General features: G+C 50.2%; 1 protein-coding gene across 20 annotated transcripts in view; it reads left to right on the top strand.

The window, feature by feature from the left end:
- Positions 1 to 21,826, top strand: part of Dlg1 (MAGUK family member discs large 1) — a 430,262-nt gene that overhangs the window by 343,651 nt on the left and 64,785 nt on the right. For 19 of the 20 annotated variants that reach the window (XM_076898648.1, XM_076898641.1, XM_076898639.1 and 16 more), the window contains 4 exons: positions 9,555 to 9,830; positions 11,885 to 12,097; positions 14,685 to 14,847; positions 16,110 to 16,245. In XM_076898648.1, the coding sequence (XP_076754763.1) occupies positions 9,555 to 9,830; positions 11,885 to 12,097; positions 14,685 to 14,847; positions 16,110 to 16,245 (788 nt within the window). The remainder of the gene's footprint in view (positions 1 to 9,554; positions 9,831 to 11,884; positions 12,098 to 14,684; positions 14,848 to 16,109; positions 16,246 to 21,826) is intronic. The other variant, XM_076898634.1, reaches the window with a different exon arrangement.

Genomic DNA, 21,826 nt, shown 5'->3' with positions numbered 1-21,826 from the left:
TTCGCTCGTTTTTCCACGCCGGTTGTGCGAATCCGTGCAACAGAAAATGCACGCGCGGAAACACCGAAACGCTCTTAATGAATATTTATATCATTATCGCGGCGTTCGCGTGTTGCCGCGCAAAGGAACCTCTTCGTCTCATCGCGAGGATCTTATGAAAACAGAGCTTCTTCTAAAAGAATTCCACGGCAAAGGGTCTACAAATTCGATACGTAACCGTTCTTTTTCTCTTCTCATCGTAGCCCGTTTCGTTTCACGGTTCCATTTCCTTTGCGACGACAGAGATAAATGCGAATAAATAATAAAAATCCATCACCGCTGGGAACGGCTGTCGAAGTGTTGATCTTTATGCAGCCCAACGAGCGTCATTCCGATTAATATTCCGTTCACACACCGGGGACCATTTTCCGGCTTTTATCCTTTAACGTACGTCGCCCCGTTCGTCGAGCAATTTTTTGTTGTCCTTTACCGATGCATTACCATCGTTTCAACCCTTTCAACCCTTCCCGCTTCTGAATTGATCTATGAATAAATTACCCTTTGGATCCACGGGACGCTGAAACGCAGTCGTCGCCTCGTTCCCGACCGCTTAATCTTTATTTACGCAACGTACAGTCGACCATTCTGGAAATTTCATCTAATTTAAATTAATCACACAGCCGTTCCAGACGATCGAGCGCAAACATTTCTTTCCTTTTGTTTCTCGATCCATTTCTATTCTTTTCACGTCGCTTTACCTCGATCGCCTCTTTATTAAACTCAAAGCACCGTTCTGCACGCGAAGAAACGAACGAAAATTATTTATGCGTCTAGCAATGGCTCGCCCTGGGAATTTCATCTAATTTAAATTAATCAGAACCACTCGAGACGACCCGGCCCGATCCTTCTTTTCGACGGATCTCCCTCTTCCTGTCTCGCGATTTCCTCCACGTTTCCCCTTCGATTCGTCCATTATTAGGCTGAAAGCGTTATTCGAGCGCGAAAAAACCAATCCAAACGAAGTCCAGCAAGGTTCGAGGAGGTCGTGAGTTCGAGCGCGGGACCAGAGTCTAGACGGTTGTTCAACTTTGTTCGGAATTCACAATGTTGGCACGATGATTCGCAGCGGGTTAATTCCGCGGTGTTAAGCTCGGGGTCGAACGTTCGCCGGGCATCGGTTTCAACGGTGTTTTGAAATCCCGTTTATTATAACGCTAGATTCGCCGCTACGACCGATTAATATACGACGCTTGGCCGCTACAGGTGCGTTTAATTCGCGAGACTCATGGATTTACCATTCCGCGTAGGCCCCGTCCCACGTACCCGACGTTACCGTCCCTCGTAAATCTCAATGAAAGCCGAAGCGTGCGTAAAGCGGCGCAACCCCCTGATCCGACAGCCACCGGATACGTAAATAACGCGCTGGGCTCGACCCAGCGTAGCTGCGTCTATGCGCTCGCGGTACTCGCTCGCGTGAAACTCGCAAGGATTCACGATTTTCCAACGAATTTCCCACGGTGTTAAAAACATATTCCGTTCGAAATGATACCGCGAGTCGATCGTAAACTCTTCGTTCCCGTGCTAAAAACAAGTTGGACGAAGCGAAGTGGCGTCCACGATCGACGGACACCCCGCGAACGATTCAATTTTTGTAATCGCGTTCCGTCCACGGGTCTGCGGTTTTCCGCGCCGGCAAATTGGATCGTACGACGGCTAACACGATTACGAATTAATTGATCGTTAAAGCCCCTCGGTAGCCGGGACCAGTGTTACATGTAATAACGACGGTTTGATGAACACAGGCGCTGGCCAACCGCCAAATCGACGAACGACTTCGATTCGAATTTATAATTCAGCGCCGTTCGAATCGACGACCAGGGAATGTTTCGAACGTGAACGACGGTCGCCATCGATTATTTTTAATTATGTCGACGAGAGCGACGCGTTCGAAGGTTCCAGTTTCCGATCGCGACCAGCCATTCTGCGATCGAGTCCCTGCGAAAACCTGTTTCGAAGTTAGTTCCTGATGAATTCCTCGAATATTCCGATCGATCAGGGGAACTTTCTGCCACAAACATTTGCGCGCGCTATAAACGGCCAGTCCAGCAAATTAATTTCGGGGATAATCTGCAAATACGATGTTTTTTTACGCGATATTTCGCGACGAAAATATTAAAACACTCGTGAATTCTACGGTAATTGAAAATGCAAGGGAATAGGAATTAAATCGAAAATTGAATTCAATTCGAAAGCGGAGAGAGTAAAACGGGCACAAGTGTACGCATCGCGCTGACAAACCGTGAGGGGAATATTTAACCAAGTGAATCCACAACAGAGCAATAGCGTCCTAGTAAATCTGTCCCGTTTCGTTTAATTCAACGTTAATGTATCATTCATGGCCGTCTCTAACGCGAAGTTTTTCTCAAATTTTCCACGGAGCCAGCGTGGAATTTTTTAATTACTCCCCGGCGAGCACAGAATCTAAATACGTTCTCACAAAGGAATTTATTAAAACGTTTGCGCAACGTTACATCTCGCGGAGAAAATTCCACTCGGTGTCGTTAGCAGAAATTTTCAACAAAATTTTTTGCAACCCTTAAACGTCTCTCGTTAGCTCGCGCGTAGAAAGCCTCGTGGCGTCTCGTTCGCGAACGCAACGTATTCCCAAAACCCGCGGTAGAATGAACAAAAATTTCTTGTTCATTACCCGAAGGAACCATTGGAATAGCCATTAGGATATTAACGCGGCTTTGCCTGGCCACCGTTTTGTCGCTGCGTACAGACGAGCGTTCGCCGTTTGCCAAGCCGCGCGTAAAACTTTTTGCAAGCCCCCGCCTCCCTCTGAGACGCATCAGACTGATTGCAACGTGACTTTGCCAAGAGTTGCCAATGATGACACGACTTGACGCGCACCGAACTTTCGTTTCAACGGCAAAAACGCGAACGAAATCTCCTCCCCACGTTTCGTTACATCGCCACGACGCTCTGAATTCCGCGCGAACTTGGCATTCGAAGCAAAAGTACCTCGACGACCTCAACGATCCGTTGTGGACTTTACTATGAACGATTTTATACTCCCTCGAGGAAACTCCGTGGGCCAACTGTTAAGAGGGTTCGCAGTGGTCGCGCGAAAAGGGCGGGAAAACATCGCGAGAGGATCAGAGTCCGCGTCGAAGAACGTTTCTCCTCTGGCTAAAGGTGCAATTAGTCCCGGTGGCAGCCGCGCAGCGGATACGGAGAAAGGCGGGCACATAACGGGGACAGAGGGAAGAAGAAGCGAAACGCAACGGGACGCGAAGCAGCCCAAGTGCCGATCCGACGCCTCGTAGTTGGAGTTGCTCCAATTTTGTTAATGCGCTCGCGGCCTGCCAGAGTAGCCACCGCATCAGCCGGGCGTAGTTTCACGTTTCGAGGACTCAGCGCGACGCGGACCTCGTTTGCCTCGGCTGGCTCTCTCGGCTTGGCCGAGGGTCGCGCGAGCTTGATCCGTGACCGAAACTCGACTACTTTTCGACTTCGCCAAGCGAGAAAGGTCGTCGCTCAGGGGGGACACCTTGGTGATTCTAGAGCTGGGGCCTCTCTGGCACGCTGCCCCGACCTTTCGTCGGACCGGCGCTATTAGTGGACCGAAATCGCTCTACCGAAATGGGGAAAAACGGAGTTTCTTTACGCCTCGTGGCCGATTTCGAAACGATGCCCACGGTGCGTGGTCGAACGCCGCTAATTTCGGCGTCGTCGACGGTGTCGCGACGAACGGTGGCCTCGAATCGCGTTTGCTAGCGTTTCGCGAAACACTGTAGGGGAATTCGCGTGAAGGATATTCGTAGCGAAAGGGTTAACGAAGTGGAGCTTCTTTTCTTTGGAGTCTCCTTGCAACGCAGGGAATTGTGCAAGTCATTGGACGAAGGCATCGTGTTGAAATCAGAACTCGTCGGTTTGTTGCAATTTCTGGATACGAAATTTCTTGGGTGATACACGAAATTGGTATCGCCACGCGATCGCGTTGTATCTAGTCTATTATCACGGGCTATTTGAGAGGCGAGCCGCGCAGGCATCGAGGACGATTATTCGAGGAACGCGATTCAGAGGGCGAAACCACTTGAACCACTTGATCTCGAGTCTCTCGCTGGGTGTCAAGTGCAGGGGCGATACTCGATTGCCTCACGGAGATGCGTACCGCAAATCTACGCTGAACAGATGTTTAATATTGACGTTACGAGGATTGCGCTATCGTTGCACGTGACCGCAACTAAGCGCGATCCATTTACGCGTTCTAACCGCGAGGCGTCTTCGCGGTGTTCCATTCATCGCCGCGTGTCCCACGGTTCCGTTCGCGAGATGGGTTTCAACGTTCCGCGGACCGTGGAAAGTGGAATTCCCCCTCGCATTTTTCGATGGCGCGTTCAAATAATTGAAATAGAGCGAGAGTAAGCTCGAAAGAATTGTTTAATTAAAATAATGAAAAAGTGAAAATTCCGCGCGGCACGATGCTTTGTGCGAATAGTAATTACGCTTATAACCGCGGAAGTTTGTCGATGAACATTTTAATTAAAGCAGCGGGGAAGAAATAGCTCGAAACAGCGAGGTGGAAAAGGGACAGAGGAGTTGCCGGTTACTTTTCGCGGGTATCGTTTTCGGCGAGAGGATATGAAATATTTGTGGCCCTTTGACGCGCGCCAGCCGAGAAGGGTTGCGCCAGCAACCTTCCACGGGCGAACGCGAGTTAACGAGTCCTTTCGTTTTAATTTCGTAAGACAAAAGGCTCTCCGTTGCCTGCCTCCGCTCTGCCCCTCCCGTGGCTCCGGTTACCTCTCGCGCGTTAATTCAGCTTAACGCGACTCGGTTTCTCGCCTCTTGCACGCACCTTACGCGCGGCCACTTGCGTTACTTACGTTACTTTAGGATGTAATATATATGCCCACCATTGCAGGCTCACCGTTGCAGGAGGAAGTATTAAGTTTAAAAGCAAATTTCTCGTCGTCTGAATTTATCCTGACACGTGAAATTAATATTCCTGCCGTTGGGAACTTCCACGCTCGTCGCGACGTTATAGTAATGGAAATACCTTCGTATACCGGCGAACAATTATTTCTACTTGTCACTGTCCCTCGCGAAACGCCGGAATACTATCTGCCGCGTGAATTAATTCGTTCTCGCGGTTATCCGACGCAGGTGAGAACCGGAAAACCGTCGTACGTGACTCGGAAGATTCGTGAAAAAAAAGAATCTCCGCTCGTTTGAATCATCAACACCTTCGAAAGGCAGGGATCGTCGAAACGGTCGCGCACAGTGCAACGCTTAAACAGATCGGTGGTCTTCGCGACATCGTCTCGCCCTTAATAACGCGGCTGCCAGTCCGCAACCCCCTTTTTAGGTGGACCTGCTATTTACGACGCTCGAGGGCGAGGACCAGAGGCATTCCTCTCGGATACACCCGGTAATTTCATTCGCCGTTAAACCTCGCCGCCTCTGTCGAATCGCTCCGTTAGAATTTACGTCGTATAGCTGTCTATAAACTTTTCGAGGACGACGCGAGGATAGCGCGATCTCCGACACGCGATCCCGCGCGTTTCCGGGACAATTTTATTGTTCACCCGAAACCGTCACCCCCGCCAGAGAAGCTTCTGCGGGTTAATTAAAATTCCCGCTCGTCTGCTGGTAAACATCCGAAATTTACTGGCGAGGGAAGTCCGACGATCGCGGTGAACGACGAATATGATTGAAACAGTTAAATCCGCATGGAAATAAGATCACCGCCGTTTCTGACCGCGCGGAACATTTTTAGGAGGATTTTTACGAGACGCATAAATCCCGCACAACGCTGCGTCTCAAAGCCATGAAACATTATTGCAGTACGCTGGGAGCGTGCACAGTGCATACTCCCCAACCGCGCGCTTTCTCGAGCCACCCTACAATTTCTAGTAAGCGAACAATGTTAAAACTGAACAACAGCTGCTCTTAAACGCGTACAAATAGTACACGCGCCAACCAAAACCGGGAAATTAATGTTTTTTTTAAACTCTCAATAAATATACAGCAGAACGAAACCTTGGGCAAGTTTTGGCGATGCAATTAAGTCGTTCGAAACTCGAGGAGGTTTTCCCGTGGCGGAAAATCGTTAAAACTTTTCTAATAGTAGATCCACTCTGCATACCTGAAAGAAGTATCGATCAAACGCGTTCTAGCGTTGAAGTGGAACGATCTCGATCGCGAGTTTTACGAACGATTAATTTTTCAGACACGACGGGGTCTGTGTGTAGATTGGAAAAGGAAATCGCTTTGCACCTAGTCGCGCAATACCCTGGTAATTATTCCCAAGGTCGACGTGTGCCCGAAACCAGGAATATTTCGCCGCGAAACGCGCGGGGCTATCTTTACTCGCGCTCCGGCGAGCCTCGCGTTCCGACAAAGGCCAACGAATATAGCCGTCGTTTCGGAGTCCCGATGTTAATTCGAATCACGAACGGCACGGACGCGCCCCGTCGGAGTTTCTCGAGCCAAGATTCCGGGGACCACCGGTGCGCCCCGTCGCTCTTTAAACGCCGCGTCCACGTAACGCACGCGGACAGCCCACCCCAATCGAACTTCCGCGGATTCCTCTAACGGAATTACCGACGTGCCTGAATTAAACTCGTTGCTCACGGGATAATATCCACCCCTGCCGCACGAAGCCAGCTCCTCTCTCGATAATCCATCAATCCGCGAGACTTAAACATTCGACCTTTCGATCCAACTATATTCATCCTCCACTTGTATATTTGAGATACGCGGCCTGTATTATGCCTATCAAATCGAGCTTGTTGCTACAAGAATCCGTAAATCACATTCCAACGTATCGTATCTCGGTCGAAGTGCATGGTCGCTCTTTACGCTCGACTCGTTCGAACGTTAATCGCGAGTAAATTGGTGGAAGAGTACATTTCAGAGGTTTCTAAAAGTCGCTGCTATCAGAAATCCCAAGCAAGGCTAATCCTCCCCGTAACGCCGCGTCTCGAAATACCTCGCGCGTTCCAGGGATGCTACAAAAGAAACAGAAGCCATAAGCAGGGCGCGAGTGAACGTATACCAGCACCCGTGGTGGGATAGCAGAAGGTAGAGGCGTGAAACGAAGACCAGCAGGCTGGCGATACATCGTCGAGAGCGTACGCACGATTTTCCATGACCGATCGACGGAACCATAAATCTCGAGGGCCCCGCTGGCGAGCCGTGTGACTGACCACGGGCCGCTTATTTCAGTGCCGTCCCTTCCTCGCGCGGCACGCGTGCCGCCTGGTATATTTTCACAGTCGGTTGGAAATAGCCGGCCACTGGTCTAATATTATAATAGCGATGACTGCCGCGGCGCGAGCAAGCGAGCGAGCTAGCGAGCGAGCGCAGTCGAGCCCAGCTTCGAGCGCGTGGACGCTCCGCGGGAACGAGAACGCGACCGGATAACGTTACTCCATCCTTCCACGTCGTGACAGAACTGTCGCACAGTTTCGCGTTTTCCAGCCTTCGAGAACGTCCCCGTCTGTTCCGCGTCGTGTCTCGCCGCGATTACGAAACACGCGGGAAATCACGTGGATCGTATCCCTCGGTGAATTGCATACGTACCAGCATCGCTTACCGCTCGTTTTAATAACGTCCAGTTTCGCGCTTGACACTCTCGCGTGACCGCGCAAAATTCTCCTGATTCGCCAGTGCCCGGCCAGGTTGTAAGGCAGTCGCACGGATTTACGCGTACGTCAGCTGCTGTGTATTAATCTCTCGCGGGAGGGGAACGCGAATTTTCCGTGCTGTTACGCAACGTACACGCTGATACCGATTATTATTCGGTAGTACGCTGGCTCACGGTCGAGTCATAAATAATTCCCGTGATTTATGCAATATTTTCGAAGAAACATTTTCAGCAGCGTTGCGGATTTGCTCGCTGGTTAGAGGGGCGAAACGCGGTTACGCGCGCGCTGAATGAACGAATCGACGGATGGAAGGGCCACGGTCGCAGGGGCCAGCGAAATTTTCGGGCCAATTCAGGATGCGGTAGCGCGATAAAAGTAGTGATATACGAACGTCGATATCCGGGTGTGCGCGGTTCAAGTAGACTCGGTGAATGCGCACGAAAGTTTGAATCGTATTCAGCCCGGCGCGGCATTCACGTCGTTATCGGTGTTTTAAAATGTTGTTAACGACGCTCGATCAGTACCTACGATGACAGCCACCATGGTAAACGGGCCGCATAAAATGGTAAATCGATGCTTTATACGGCGCAATTCAAATCGACTGTCAGTTTCCCATTCTGATATCCGCGAAACGTAATACGAGCTACATTTCTCTTCTACAATAAGGGGGTGCTCTGAACAAATATTTAGGACGTTTCGTGTATCGAACCCAAGTCGAGTGAACATTTTATTAAACCACTCACAGTCAGTTTTAGCTGCTGAAATATCTAAATACAACGCTGAGTTTATCGTACGCACCACTTTGGTCACTCTGTTAACTTCGTTAACACTGTAGTTGATTGCAAACAATTCGCGAGATTACGCGTTCGAATGAGATCGAGAATTATTATGGAAAAATTTGGTGAACAGCGTCCACGAACGCGCGTTAATTACGACCAGCTACTACGCCGGACGCGTAATTCGCGCGCGTCGGACAGTTCGTTTGCACCCCGCGATATTTCACACCCTTATCAGCCGACACGCACGTGCGCCGCGTGCAATATCTCCGGCGGCTGCGAACCGATCTTCTTCTAACGCGTGCGGATTAATTATGGATGCCATTCATCGAGGAGCAGCCGCTAATCGTCGATTAGCCGAGCGGCAGTCACGCTACCATAATTGCGCCGTAACGTCGCCGTGGCAGCCGGGGATCGACTTCCGGTAACGACCCTTACGCCGTCCCATCTGTTCGGCTCGACTCCATAGAATGGTAATTCGAGGCCGATTAATTCACTATTCCGTAGGCGATGCGTGCTGGCGCAGCCGCGTGCATCGAATCTGTCGTATAGCTCGTGATTGCGCGCGGGTCATCGCGATACCAGCCTCGACTGCCGCGCGGAATGCGCTCCGGAATGCCAGGCGCGTTTCCACCCGGAACCACCGCCGTCGCGAACCCTCAATTTCTACGGTGCGAGTGCGATTCGATACTCTGTCTGTGGATCGCGCGGTTCGCGTTCGAGACTGACTTCATCGATGTCTCGTTCCACAAACAAGATGCGACGAGTATTAAAGAGACAGCGTTTCATTCTAAATGGACGCTAACGAAGCGCTGTCGCGATTCTGCTATTGGAAACGCACCTACCAATCCCTGTCGTTGATACGCGGTACAGGTGCGACGGATCCTGACATTATTAAACGATATCAGTATATTCCCGCGATAACTACCATAACCAACCACCATCGATCCAGACCCGCGACCTAATCTACTCCTCTGCGGGTCTCAAAATCAATTAACCAGTTAACTCCTCCGCTCTATGGGAACCTCGGTCCCTCGTGTAATTAGCAACTGACCCGCACCGTATTATCGATGTAATCCACGCTGCTCTTCTCTATCGATTGTGTTTTCTTAACGACGATCACTGATTTCATTTGGAACAGGTGAACGGAGACGATGACTGGGAGTACGAGGAGATCGTGCTCGAAAGGGGTGGCGCTGGCCTCGGGTTCAGCATCGCCGGCGGCACGGACAATCCACACTTCGGCAACGACACTGCCATTTACATCACGAAACTTATACCTGGCGGTGCTGCGTCCGCTGATGGCCGTCTCCGCGTCAACGACACGATACTGCAGGTGAACGACGTCTCCGTGGTCGATGTACCGCACGCGGCGGCCGTCGACGCGCTCAAACGGGCGGGGAACACCGTCAAACTGGTAAGTTCTTCCCCCTCTTTCGCCTTCGTCCGCGAGGAATCTAGCTCTTTTCGAAAGCATAAGTTCGATCAATTTCTGATGGCGTTCGAGATCTTTGCTCTCGAAACAGACGTCTTCCGGAATCGCTTAGCGACGTCGCAAAAGTGAACACGCTCTCCTGGGGGAATAGATTAACCTACATCCCGGGAACCTGTAACAAACTACTCGAAAAGTTTACCCGCAACCCTAACGACTTACCACAGGCAACGTTTGAGCGATTGCCACTCGGGGACTTCGCCGCGGAGGATGTCGCTGGCTTACGCTCCTCGCCAGACGAGACATCACCCGCGAATGGTATCGATCCGAGGAACACAGAGAGAAAGGAGACGACAGTAATAAATACCGCGAGATTCGAAAGATCGTTTGCGAACAATGGGCCGCCCGCGTCCGCTGGAAAGAATCCGTTTTAGACGTTCAATTATTATCCGGTGGCTCGACGCGAGATAATCGCCGGCGACGACAATGCCGGCTGTATATCTCGCGGGAAACCGGCGATCCCCTTTCGCCACCCCGCGAAATAATGCCCGGAGCGCTCGCGTTTCCCCCCACTGTCGCTGGTATTCTCTGGTTTCTAAAACCGGGCGAACAAAAAACCGGCGTCCTGATCCCCACGATAAAGCTTTCGCTTAAAAAGCGGCGGAAAAATGAAAATAAAATAAATATCGATCTTTCTTTTTTTCGTCGGTTTTTTGTTTGTCGTTTCGGTACGCGCAACAATAAATTAATTTCACAACGCATCGCGAGCTTCGACCGCGAGGCCAAGGACCGGAAAATTTTTCGGAAAAACTCGCGGACCGCGTTAGCATTTGAATGGACGAGCCGGGCGTGTTGCCGCGGTGGCGCGCGAAATGCGAGCCGTATAAATTCAACCGCGACGAGCAATGGACCGGTATTTAACCCAGTGCAGCCTGGGAAATATTGTTTTCCGAAGGCGGTTTTTCTCGTGAAACGCCGGTCGCACGGGTTCGCCCTGGCTCTTTCGATTTTTTACCCTCCCCCTCGTTCCCTGTCAGCGGGTACGAGCCAGCGCGTAGAGGGTAGAATAATCTCACTGGTCAAATAATTGATGTTTGGCAAAAATAATACGCCTAACGAGAGCAGTCCAGCGGGGAGAGTGACGTACAGAGATTCCACGTAACTTTTCCCGGCTCGTTCGCACGGCCAGCTGCATTATTAACCTTTTTCGAGTAGCCTGGAAACAGGCACGGTGCCTGGCAAGCAGGCATAAAAGCGTTTACGGGCTGGATATTATTATTTCGCTCGCGTCGCAATATCCTCGGAACGGTGGGCCCTTAAGAGGAGAGACTTAACGTCGGCGAAACTTTAACAGCGTTTCCTGCCTGGCCGATTTAATTAAATTTATGTCGCGTGGCGTCTCTCGGTACACCGCGGCGGGAACGGAGCAAGGCCGCCCCGTGAAAGTGAGATCTTAATTATCCCCGATGCGACGGTCCATTTAATTTCTCGAAATTGAACGGGCCCCGCTCCAGACGGCGAGCCCTCGCCAGTTTCGTTCCGGCTGGGCACCCTCCGCCAACAACCGCCCCCTCGCGATTCGTTGATAAATATGCCGACTTTATCGACCGCGGATGAAATGGAGGAAGAGGAAAGGCGTGCGATGATCCGCGCGAGATGAATCCCGTTTATAAATCCACCGGTTAAACGAGGAGGGGAGGATATCTTCTTCTGGCCGGGTCGTCGAGCCGGCTGTTTAATTACGTGGATTCATCGTTGCGTTCCTCGCGAGAGAAGTAACGCTGGAGAGCGCATGATTCACTTGGGTAACAACGAACCAACCCCCGCGTGAATCTGTAAATCCCGTCCGCTTAATTCGAGTCCAATTGAACTCGGATGAACGCTGGGCGAACGGTGATTTTTTAGCCGATTCCCAGCAACGAGCGTACGCTTCGCGTGAAATCGATGGATCGACGTTGATTTGCTTTTTTTTTTTTAATATCCCTTTAATAGAATGTTGAGCGAACGATTTACGAGGGCGTTTCCATGTCAATTTTCAGTACGTGCGCCGACGGAGACACACGCAGCTGATCGAAATCGAGCTAATTAAGGGTAACAAGGGCCTCGGTTTCAGTATCGCCGGAGGTATTGGCAATCAGCATATACCCGGTGACAATGGAATCTACGTGACGAAAATTATGGAGGGCGGTGCCGCGCAAGTGGACGGCCGTCTTGTCGTTGGAGACAAATTGGTAGCCGTCAGGAATGCTCTGGTGAGTTCAGGCTAAATTACACCCCTATCCATCCTGATTTTATCCGACCGCATTTATCGTTTTGCAATGACGCTCGAACCCTCGAATCTTGCCCGGGGGCCGCGCGATCAGTCATTCGCCGGCGAGTAAATTCACCGTTTACGTATTCGTTATCCGAACGGGTTTCTCGCCGGGCAGACGTTCCCGACTTTTCCACGCGAATCTCGGGAACGAGGTTAACTCTCGCGCATCCTTCAAATGGCACAGTTAGAACGCCATTTAGAGTTTTAATCCGACAGAGACGATCCACCCCCCCGCACGCGGTCCTTTCGAGGTTCTTTTCAGCGTTAAAAAGAAACCTGGTCTTGATTAGACGATTCTTCATGGAAAATAGGTTGGCTGGGCACAAAGAAGAAATACATTTTTCACGGGAATAAAAAAGCGTAATCGCGTAATTTTTCCCAGCCGGGGCTCAATTTACCCGTTCCCTCGGACCTCTTCATCTTCGCTAACAAGATATAATAAAACTTCTGCTCCGGGGGAATCTCTTAAACCGTTAAAACCTGCCATCCGACGATTTCCTGGGATCGATAAAAAGCGCAAGGTGTCCAGGAGCGTTGCTCGTGGATCGTCGCGGTTCAATTCGCGCGCAGTTATTCGCCGTGACGGGATTTCGAGAACGTTTCCCGACAGATTCGCGGCCCAGAAACGGGGGATGAACCGCGAGGACCGCGCCGCGAAAAATGGATCGGAGTGGTTTTTGATGGCGATGATTAATTGATAGCCCGTCCGTCAACGATGCACGACTCGCTGCCCGTGGTTGGAGTCGCGAGAACCTCGTCGTTTCGCGGGTTCTCGCGATTTTTCGCGTCAACGCTCCTCTCCCTTCCCTTCGCGCGCAACCCCCTGGAGACTCGCGAGACGAATAAACCGCGATTTAAACCGGCCACGTCCGGCCTACTGATTTATAATCGCGACAATGTGATTTAAAAGCCGCGACGATCTGAAAAATTGTACATCCTCAGAATCGGCTACCAGAAATCGCAACTGCGGCGGCGATTAATCTCTTTGCAGCGCGATAAACTGGCGAGATGAAGAAAGATTCTGATTTATGTGAGAACTAAAATAAGCGGAAAGAAAACGCTCCGTTTGAATTTATATTTTGTTGAAATATATCTCTTTGTAATTTAATATTAGTCCGGTGTGTATGAAGTTCGAGGCAAATCGCATTAATTATTTCGCGCTTTGAGAATTACCTACGGAATAAATGTCTGTCCAGTCTTCGTGTCTTTTCCATGCGTGCATTTCTGCGCTTTTAGTACTTATAAATGCGAGAGAGAGAGAGAGGCAATATAATCGCCGTGTTATCAAAAACGTATAGAAAATTAATGGTAAAGAGAATTCCCGATGTATTCCTGAGATTAAACGAGATTGAACGTTCCTGATTAAACGTTGTTACGCTTGTCAAGCGCAAAAGTTGCAAAATAAATTGTTAAAAGCGAGCAGCGGGACGTGTCGTAAATAGATTGAGCTTCTTTCGACGCGTTTCGGGGAACGATTTATTCAAAAGTTTCCGAAGCGGCGCCCAGACGGGGGGGATCGCAAGTCGATTTAACTTTGCGCATGATTGCGTGTCGGCATACACTTGAGAACAACGAACGTTGCAGGGAGAGAGGGAGAGAGAGAGAGAGAGAGAGTTCGTCGGTTGTTTATGACACGGGCCTGGAAAACTTCGACCCTGTCGCTTTTTTCCCCAGCGTTAGCCATCGTTGGATAATTACCGACGCGATGTCGCTCCCTTTTTTCACCCTGCACCGTGTTTCGCGCACAACCTCCCCGTTCGTGCGTCTTCGCGAACTAAAAAATTTAAAAAGGCAAGTGCGATCTAACCACGATCGTTTTACTCTCGTACTTCCTTTACTTCTTTACTTTTCTTTCTCAGAAAAAGTTTGATTCGCCTTCTCCCTTTCTTTTCTCTTCGCTTCAGAAATTGAATGTCGTCAGTTTGATATTTAAACGCAATCACTCGCGTTAATTAAACCAGATCGAGCAAACGCGTAGCACGCATTCACGCGATCCATCTGAAACCGTTCCGTAAGAGGTAAACGAAGTATGATTGACGGGGTAAATTGAACGGGCGAAATCAATTACCATGCGCCGCGAAATCTTGATCGATACGCGCGCACGGTGAGAGAGAAAGAGAGAGAGGGACCGGTCTTTCGCGTTTTCCTACCCGTCCACGGTCTTATCCTCATTCGTGCACCGGTGAAAATGAGGGACAGGGACGATGAGGCGATGAAAGGGAATACGTTAGGAAATTAAGATGAATGGACGGTGCTGATGAATGAAGAGAAATATTTCACGGCATGGAAAAACGAGCGTGGAAAGCGCACACTTTCCATACTCGCCCGGATATCCGTGAAGTCTGCGACGTTGTTAATGAAACGTGATAAACAGCGTCCCTTATTATATCAGCCGTTGAGGATATCTCTAAATTATTTAAATTAAGATTTATAAGAAAAAGATCCATCTGTGTTACTATCCTGCAACGGCGATGTTCGATGTCGTTAAAGGGAGGATATAAAAGAATGGATTCGTTTGATTCCAGCAGGGCGACAAGAACCTCGAGAATGTGACGCACGAGGAAGCAGTGGCGACTCTGAAGGCGACTCAGGATCGCGTGGTCCTTCTCGTGGCGAAGCCGGAAACCGGAATCGTGCCACCGCCACCACCCCCGATGGCCTCGGACAATTCGCTCTCGCCGCAACCACGTAAGGCCGTCCTCGCACTCAGTTCGTAATATATCATTCGTAGACCAGTCTGAAACCGTGTCCGCGGCCTTCGCAAGCCGCGTTTCACCGCGGGACATTTTCAGGATCTTTTCTTCTCGAATTTCCACGACGCTCCCTTCCGGGACGATAAATATTACGCGGTGCGTGAAAAAGCGGCCCCGTTACTTTTGTTCGTGCCCAACCGGACGCGGTTCTACGCCGGAGGAAACTCTGCCGCCGCCGTTTTCGAAAATGGGGACGTCGCGGTCGCCCCGTCCGGCCGTTTTGTGCTCGCGTCGCCGTTTAACGCCCCGCTGCCGTGGTCAGGATTGCAGAAAGAAGAATAATCACGACTGAGAAAAGCGTCCGCGTCTATCAACGCTTCCGCAAAACCAGTCGCGTTATTGAACGATAAAGAAATCGGAACGTCACTTGATTCGTTGACAATTGCAAGAGAAGAGCATCTCCGGTTAGACTAGATATATTCATTGCCACTTAAGCGTCGATCAATTTTTCATGCGGCAACGTTACTTCCGCGATGCCTTCAATTCTCGCGGATCCCACAGCGAATGATAAACACGGAGATGTCCCGTCCTTCTCTTCCGCCCGCTTCGAAATGAATTTTTGATCCCGGTACTTGTCCGCGTACTCCCCGCCTTCCTGTTCGCGTCGACGATCGGGCGTAACTTATTCATTGCCCTCATAAAGTCGAGCCCGTAAACTCTTTTGCATTTCGTGCGCACCGTGTTGCAAGATGGAACGGACCCGTCAACCACTGCGACAGTGCTACGAGATTCTTTATTTCAATGGCGTCTTTAAAGGAAAACAATTTCGAGCTCTTCGTTTCCGTAGAGATTGCATATTAATGATTTTCACTCTCCGTAATCACCATTTCTCTTTAGTTAATAGGAAAAGACTGACCGGCACTGAGAAGAAAGATATTTGTTATGAGAATATCAAAAGTATTCCACTATCATTGATCATTAGTAAATAATCAGCTATGCATTCACTTTGCTATCTCGAGACATACGATATATTCGTTAACGATGTAATTTTAGAGTCTAGCCTTTTGCGAACGTACAAATAAAAATGTATTCGATCGTCACTCGTATATTATAGAGACTGTGTACACGTTACGTTCGCAAAGGCTCGGCTCGTATCTCGAGAAGTCACAGTTAGCCCCGTCAAAGGGAAGAGTAAACTTCCAAATTACCCGCTCCTACGTTTGTTTCTTTTTTTTCATTCGTCTCCCCTGTAAACAGGAAAACAGAATGGTTCTGTGTCGGCGTTGGAGAACAACTCGACGCTGCCTTACTCGCAAGAATCACGTCACGCGTCTTCTCTCGCACTTCACGGCGCGGCCACGCCACGAGCTGTTTCTCAGGAGGACGTATCACGGTGAGTTCTTTCGAAGTACGCTTTCCATTCTTTACGACGAAAGTACGAAGTGCCCGGTGCCCTCTCGTGCTCTCGTTTCAAGTCTCTTTTCCATTTCTCTCTCTGTTGCCTGCCCCTCGCCGCCGCGGCCTTTGTGCACCTATTTCCTCCCGCGCGGGATTCTCTTCCGTTCGCTTCGAAAAATAAGGAGCCGGAACGTCACGTACACTTCTTTTTAAAACAAATCACACGAGGAGGGCCGCGCGATGCGCTTTCGTTCCGCTTCCCCACCCTCTTCCCTCAGATTTCTTGGCCGCGCTCCTTCAAAGAGGAGAACGGGACGCGAGAGTATAAATCTCGAGAGAATGTGTTACCAGCGTCGTCGTAATAAACAGCGCAGCTTGCGCTACTCGAAAACTGAAATTTGCGGCGCGCTTCGTTTAAGCTGCTTCGCGGGGCACCGCGCAAGAAGAAAAATGGCTAACCAAATAATAAAAGCGGCACGTGGAATCGTTGGTTATTGCTCGAGCCACCCGTTCCCTGTACACGCTCGAAGCACGAATAGCCACGGCTGCATTCTGTGCATAAACGCAGACGAGCCACTGGTTAATTGTACAGTCACAGAGAGGCTGTTGAATTAGCTGGCGACAAAGAGGAGAACGCGATAGACTAGCTATTCGACGGGACAGATAGGGACGGCGATCGTTCACGAGACGGGCGCAGAGGTTCGACCGAGCGAAGGGGTTGCGATGCTGGCCACTGTGCGGACTAATTACCGATGGATTAAGGGCTTATCGAATCGGCCCGGCTGCCAAGGACAGAATTGGTTCGCGCGCGTTATGTACCCTCAGGAACCACTGGCTCGCCGATCCGGTTCCTCTCCCATTCACTCGTCCCCGTTCGTATGCAACGTTGCGCTTTGCACGGGTTAAGGTCACCTGAGCATTAAGCGAGCCTCGCGTTTCATTAACGCGATAGCGTTCCCAACGGTTCGCATAGTTTCACCCAGAGACGGTAAACTTTCAGCGATTCACCTTCAGGAACTGACACACGTTTTCCCAGGGAAAAGCATTCGCCAACGAATCGAAACGCGCTCCGTTTTGTCTATCCAATAGTTACCCCGACGCAAACATCGCGGGCAAAGTCGATCTTTTATGCAGCCGAGGCTACGTCGCTCCGGGGTAGCTCGCGCTGCAGCATCGATTCACGTCTAAACCGCGTTTCTCCATCAATCCATACGATCGGGACACCTCGCCTGTGCAACAAGATACGAGTTCCCGTTCCTCTCTCGTCCTCCTCTCGAGGCTCGAATTTGATTGACGCGTATCGAGCGGAATGTCTCGCGGAATAACGCTTGCAGCCAGGCTGCGGGAACCGCAGCTACGCGATTAATGAAATATTCTATCGACGGCGATATTTAACTGCGCGCTTTCTCGGTAGTCGTGAAAAGTGCAATTAGCTCGTTCCATCGCGAGGACCCTCCCGGGCTCGAGACGAAAGTTTTCAAGCCCCCTCCCGTGGTGCGCGGCCGAGGAATCGGATTTCGCTCACGGGGATTTCGCGTGTCTCGACTGCTCCGCGAGCGGAAGACGGACTTCACGGCGACGCGGGGGTTGAAAGAATAAGAGGGAATATGGAGGGCGAGTTATTACGGGCATATCGTCGAGAGATCTACCGGAGAAACTTTCATTTCTACTCCCCCGTCCGTAAATTAGCCGGAACCATTATGCTCTGGCAGTAATTTATCCCGCCGTAAAGCGGGCTAGCCGGGCATTTGTCCGAACGCGAACCACGCGAACTTTAAGGATAATTAGAATAATTATTTAGTAGCCACTCCGGGCCGGGGTTCGCGCGGTTTTTCCTTTCCTTTGACGACGCGAAAGGTGATTCGTCTGGATTTGAGGCAGTACTTTGTTTGCACGCAGCGAGTTAGCAATTTACGAAACGAAATGGGATTACGGGGTGACTAAGTGGATGTATACGACGTAATATTTTCCGGTAGGACTGCCGCTCTAACGGGTTTAGACAATTTAATTTCCCGCATTTATATCACGTTTATCGATCCTCTTCCAAAAGAAAGTACCATCTCCGTGGAATATCAGAATTGGAGGACGATAGAAATTGTGAAGATTCTCTGAGAACCGCGAGAGCACTTCGCTCGGCTTTCAAGAGGAAATCGACGCAGAGGTAAACACTCGTGAATAAAATATCGATATTATTATGCGGCTAAAGTATCGGCGCAGGGTTTATTTGAAAGTCTGCTTTTAGTCTGCGGAGCCATCTGATGGATCTTCAAAAGGCGCGACAATCATTACTTCCGTAGACGAGTAAATATCAATTCAGCCTTCCGCTTTCTCTCTTTTCTCCGATCGAGACGATTCATTCGTGGTACCAAGCGCTTTTCTTCGCTGGAACGTCTCGTATTTTCCGTCTTACCTCGAATTACCGAAAAACAATCGTGAGCCGCCAGGGTGAAATACTGTGCGAAGAAAGAGAACTGTGGCTTTCAGCGTTCAGCGGCCATTTCTATCTTGTTTCATGGAGGCACCTCTTGATTGGTGGCTCGCTCTTTCTCCCAACACACGGGCTCGATCTCTTGCGCCAATCTGTTTCTACAGCCATTTCTTGTACAACACAGTGTCGATAAATTACCAGAAACGTTCATCTCCTAATCACCATCGAAATGTTCCTCCTATTATGCAAATTGCAACCGCTTGGCTTCCCGAGCGGAGTTTAAAATAAACTTTCTATGAAATTCCAACTAAGCATTCAACCTGCAACGAACACAGGTCTGACAGCGGTGGTGGTCCGCAGTTTGCAGAATTCAAAGGGAAATCGCGCCTCTCCCGAGGTATCAAGAGTTTCGCGCGCGCTTGCGGGAAACCTTCGCGGCGTTTATTCGAATTTCATTAGCCGGAACACGCGCCGGAATTTCCGCGTAACGTCCCGTGGCTGTCGAGCGGAGAGTGTTTTTGCCGCCGCGACGAGGGACGACGACGCGAGACGGTGGGTTTTCGTAATTCAATTCGATAAAATAAAAGCGCAAGAGTCTAGTCGAGTGCGCGCGTCTCTTCCGTAATTTCGCCGCGCAAAGAGATTCCAACGGCGGTGGTGTAACTCATTCCTGAGTGAGCCACTGCCTATTAATGCTGAGGACGTTGAGAAATCGAGGATAGACCGTCGACTCGTTACACGAGACTGAGCGAAAACCTGGACGCAGCGTGGTGCACCTGAGTGCACGCGCATCACCGGGAACAATACGCGTGGGAGTCGATTAAGCTGTGGGCGCCCGTTATGAGCCTCTCGTACGTGTATACGCGGGCCAGATCCGTTCTGTAAATAACCGCTCGGTGTTTAATCACCGAGAATTATCGTTTTCTAATCCTCTCCGATATCTGCGAAGGATCCGACGCACTCTACGACTTGTTAAGCGCGCTCATAAATCCTGGATGCACCTGAGCCCGGTGTGGGCGCGCAGCGATCGCGATTTCCGTATGCCGTTTGACGTTAATGCCTACGCGTTCCGCGTTTACCCTCCTCTGCCCCGCGTCTCTGATTTTCCCTCCTCGTATGCTAATTTAAATTTCATCAGAGGGAATTCGGACGCTCCGCCGTCGTAAATCACGCGTAATTACGTTTAATTTCTCGGGGATGGATCCTTAGGAAAAATTTCCACCTTTAATCGAGATTTATAATAGGATATTAGTATGAAGATGAAGTCGGAGAGAGGTTATAATAAATTGCGTTGAAACGCTGCTCGGTGTTCGGAGATTTATGATTGCGAATGTGCCTGGTTAATAATGGCGAGTAATTTCTCTGCTTCTTGTAGTGTTTGCAGCTTTACGGTGAAGACCGTTGGACGTAGCAATTTATGCGTTACGAGCTCGCCGCTTGATTCACGGCTTTGGAGGAATTAGTCGCGCGATTAATTATTGACACCAATCGAGAGAGTCGAATGGTAGTCACGTTTCTTCGGCGAAGGTTTCGAAGATGCTCGCGCAGAAACAGGAAGTCGCGGAGTCGATCTCTTCCGCGTCTCGACGCGCTCGAGAATGTATCCACAGGTTTGCGCGGCAGTTGCGAAAGAAGTGGCGCTTCAGCCGGAGGTCAGCCTCACCCTCTGCGAAAGGGTAGAGGGTAAGGGAGAGGCGGATTCTTGGCACGGTTTGCAGCCGCTCGGCCACGAACGGGCTGCGCGCACGTGTGCTCGCAAACACAGCTGGACGCTTGCGCGCGATAACTTGGAAAAGCTCGCCCGTGTCCGCGTCTCGAGCTACAGGGTCGTTCAACGTTTCTTCGTCGCTTCTACACGCGAGAACGTTCGTAACGCCATGAAGGTAATTCGATAGAAACGTTCATTATTTAAAAGCTCGCGAATTCTGTCTACGCGAGCGTTGGTTAAACGTGAGAATCTTTTGCTGGACAGTTCATTTTAAATCGCTTCGAGAGGCTTCCAATTTTGGTGCACGCGGTAGCTTCCCTTTTTTGGCAAACAACGCGTCCGCACACAAACGTAGAGCCGTGTACGCGGCAGCGAGCGTGCAAATGCACTCGTACTGGTGCATCCGCAGCTGCAGTCCTGAATGCAGGCCAAGGTCAAAGCTGGCCTGGGTCACGAGCGAGCTTGCTGGCTTTCGACAATTTCGCTTACGTAATACACGGTATCGTTGGTATCGATCTGGTATATCTGGCGATACATATATATATATATTCGCTCGCATCTGGCCCCATCTTCGAACGCGATAGTATTGTAGCGTGATAAATTTCCACCTCGGTATTAGCGTTCCTATCCGCGAACTTACCCGGTTCTTTGTTTAAAAACCAAGGAACGTTCGTCCTTCGGACTTCTAAATTTAGTGGTTTACGGTTTGAAAAAGTTTTGCGTCAACCTCGCCAGCGTTTCTTCGAAATACGATTTAACATACATTTACTGCTTGCGTCCCGGATTCGAGGCGACACGTGCTGTTACGATGCACTTGCGTACGACTACCGACTCGCGAAACTCTTGCACAACAACCCGTAACTCTATGTAATACATGCATCGTAACAATGGTCCATGCTACATTATTAAAGATCTGGAGGTTCGTAATTAGCTATTGAGAATCTAATCGACAACCAAAACACGTCGATCCACGAAATAGGACTCTAGACGATAGAGAAATGAGGAGAACGATTGTCTTGATCGAGACAAAGGTGTCTCAAGGATCGGAAAATGAAACATCCTTCCCATCGCCGTTGGTGCGAGTTAACCAGTGGCCAAAGAGAGAAACGGCGAATGAAAGCACGCGGCAACCAGACTGGACCGGAGAACAATGACGCGAACCCTGTTGTCGCGTTTAAGAAGGAGGAAGAAGAGCACGGTCGGGTAAAAATTCACGGAGCTTTTCTTCCGGTGAAGCCTGCGGAAAATTCAGACTCGTCCAACCCGTACGGATAATGGAGGATCATCTGGCGTCGGAGAATCCATTATTCTCCGATGCAAAGCACCCTTTTCTCCGCGGAGATTGCGCGCCGCGGAACCGTCCGCGGACGAGCGACTACACATGCTCGCGTCCACTTTCTATCGCTGTCGATTTTAATAAGAGTCTAATACGCTCAGGGA

The sequence above is a fragment of the Xylocopa sonorina genome, chromosome 7 (assembly GCF_050948175.1).
Source record: "Xylocopa sonorina isolate GNS202 chromosome 7, iyXylSono1_principal, whole genome shotgun sequence".
Lineage (NCBI taxonomy): Eukaryota > Metazoa > Arthropoda > Insecta > Hymenoptera > Apidae > Xylocopa > Xylocopa sonorina.
The sequence above is the reverse complement of the archived record's forward strand: the minus strand, read 5'-3'. Positions and strand labels throughout refer to the sequence as shown.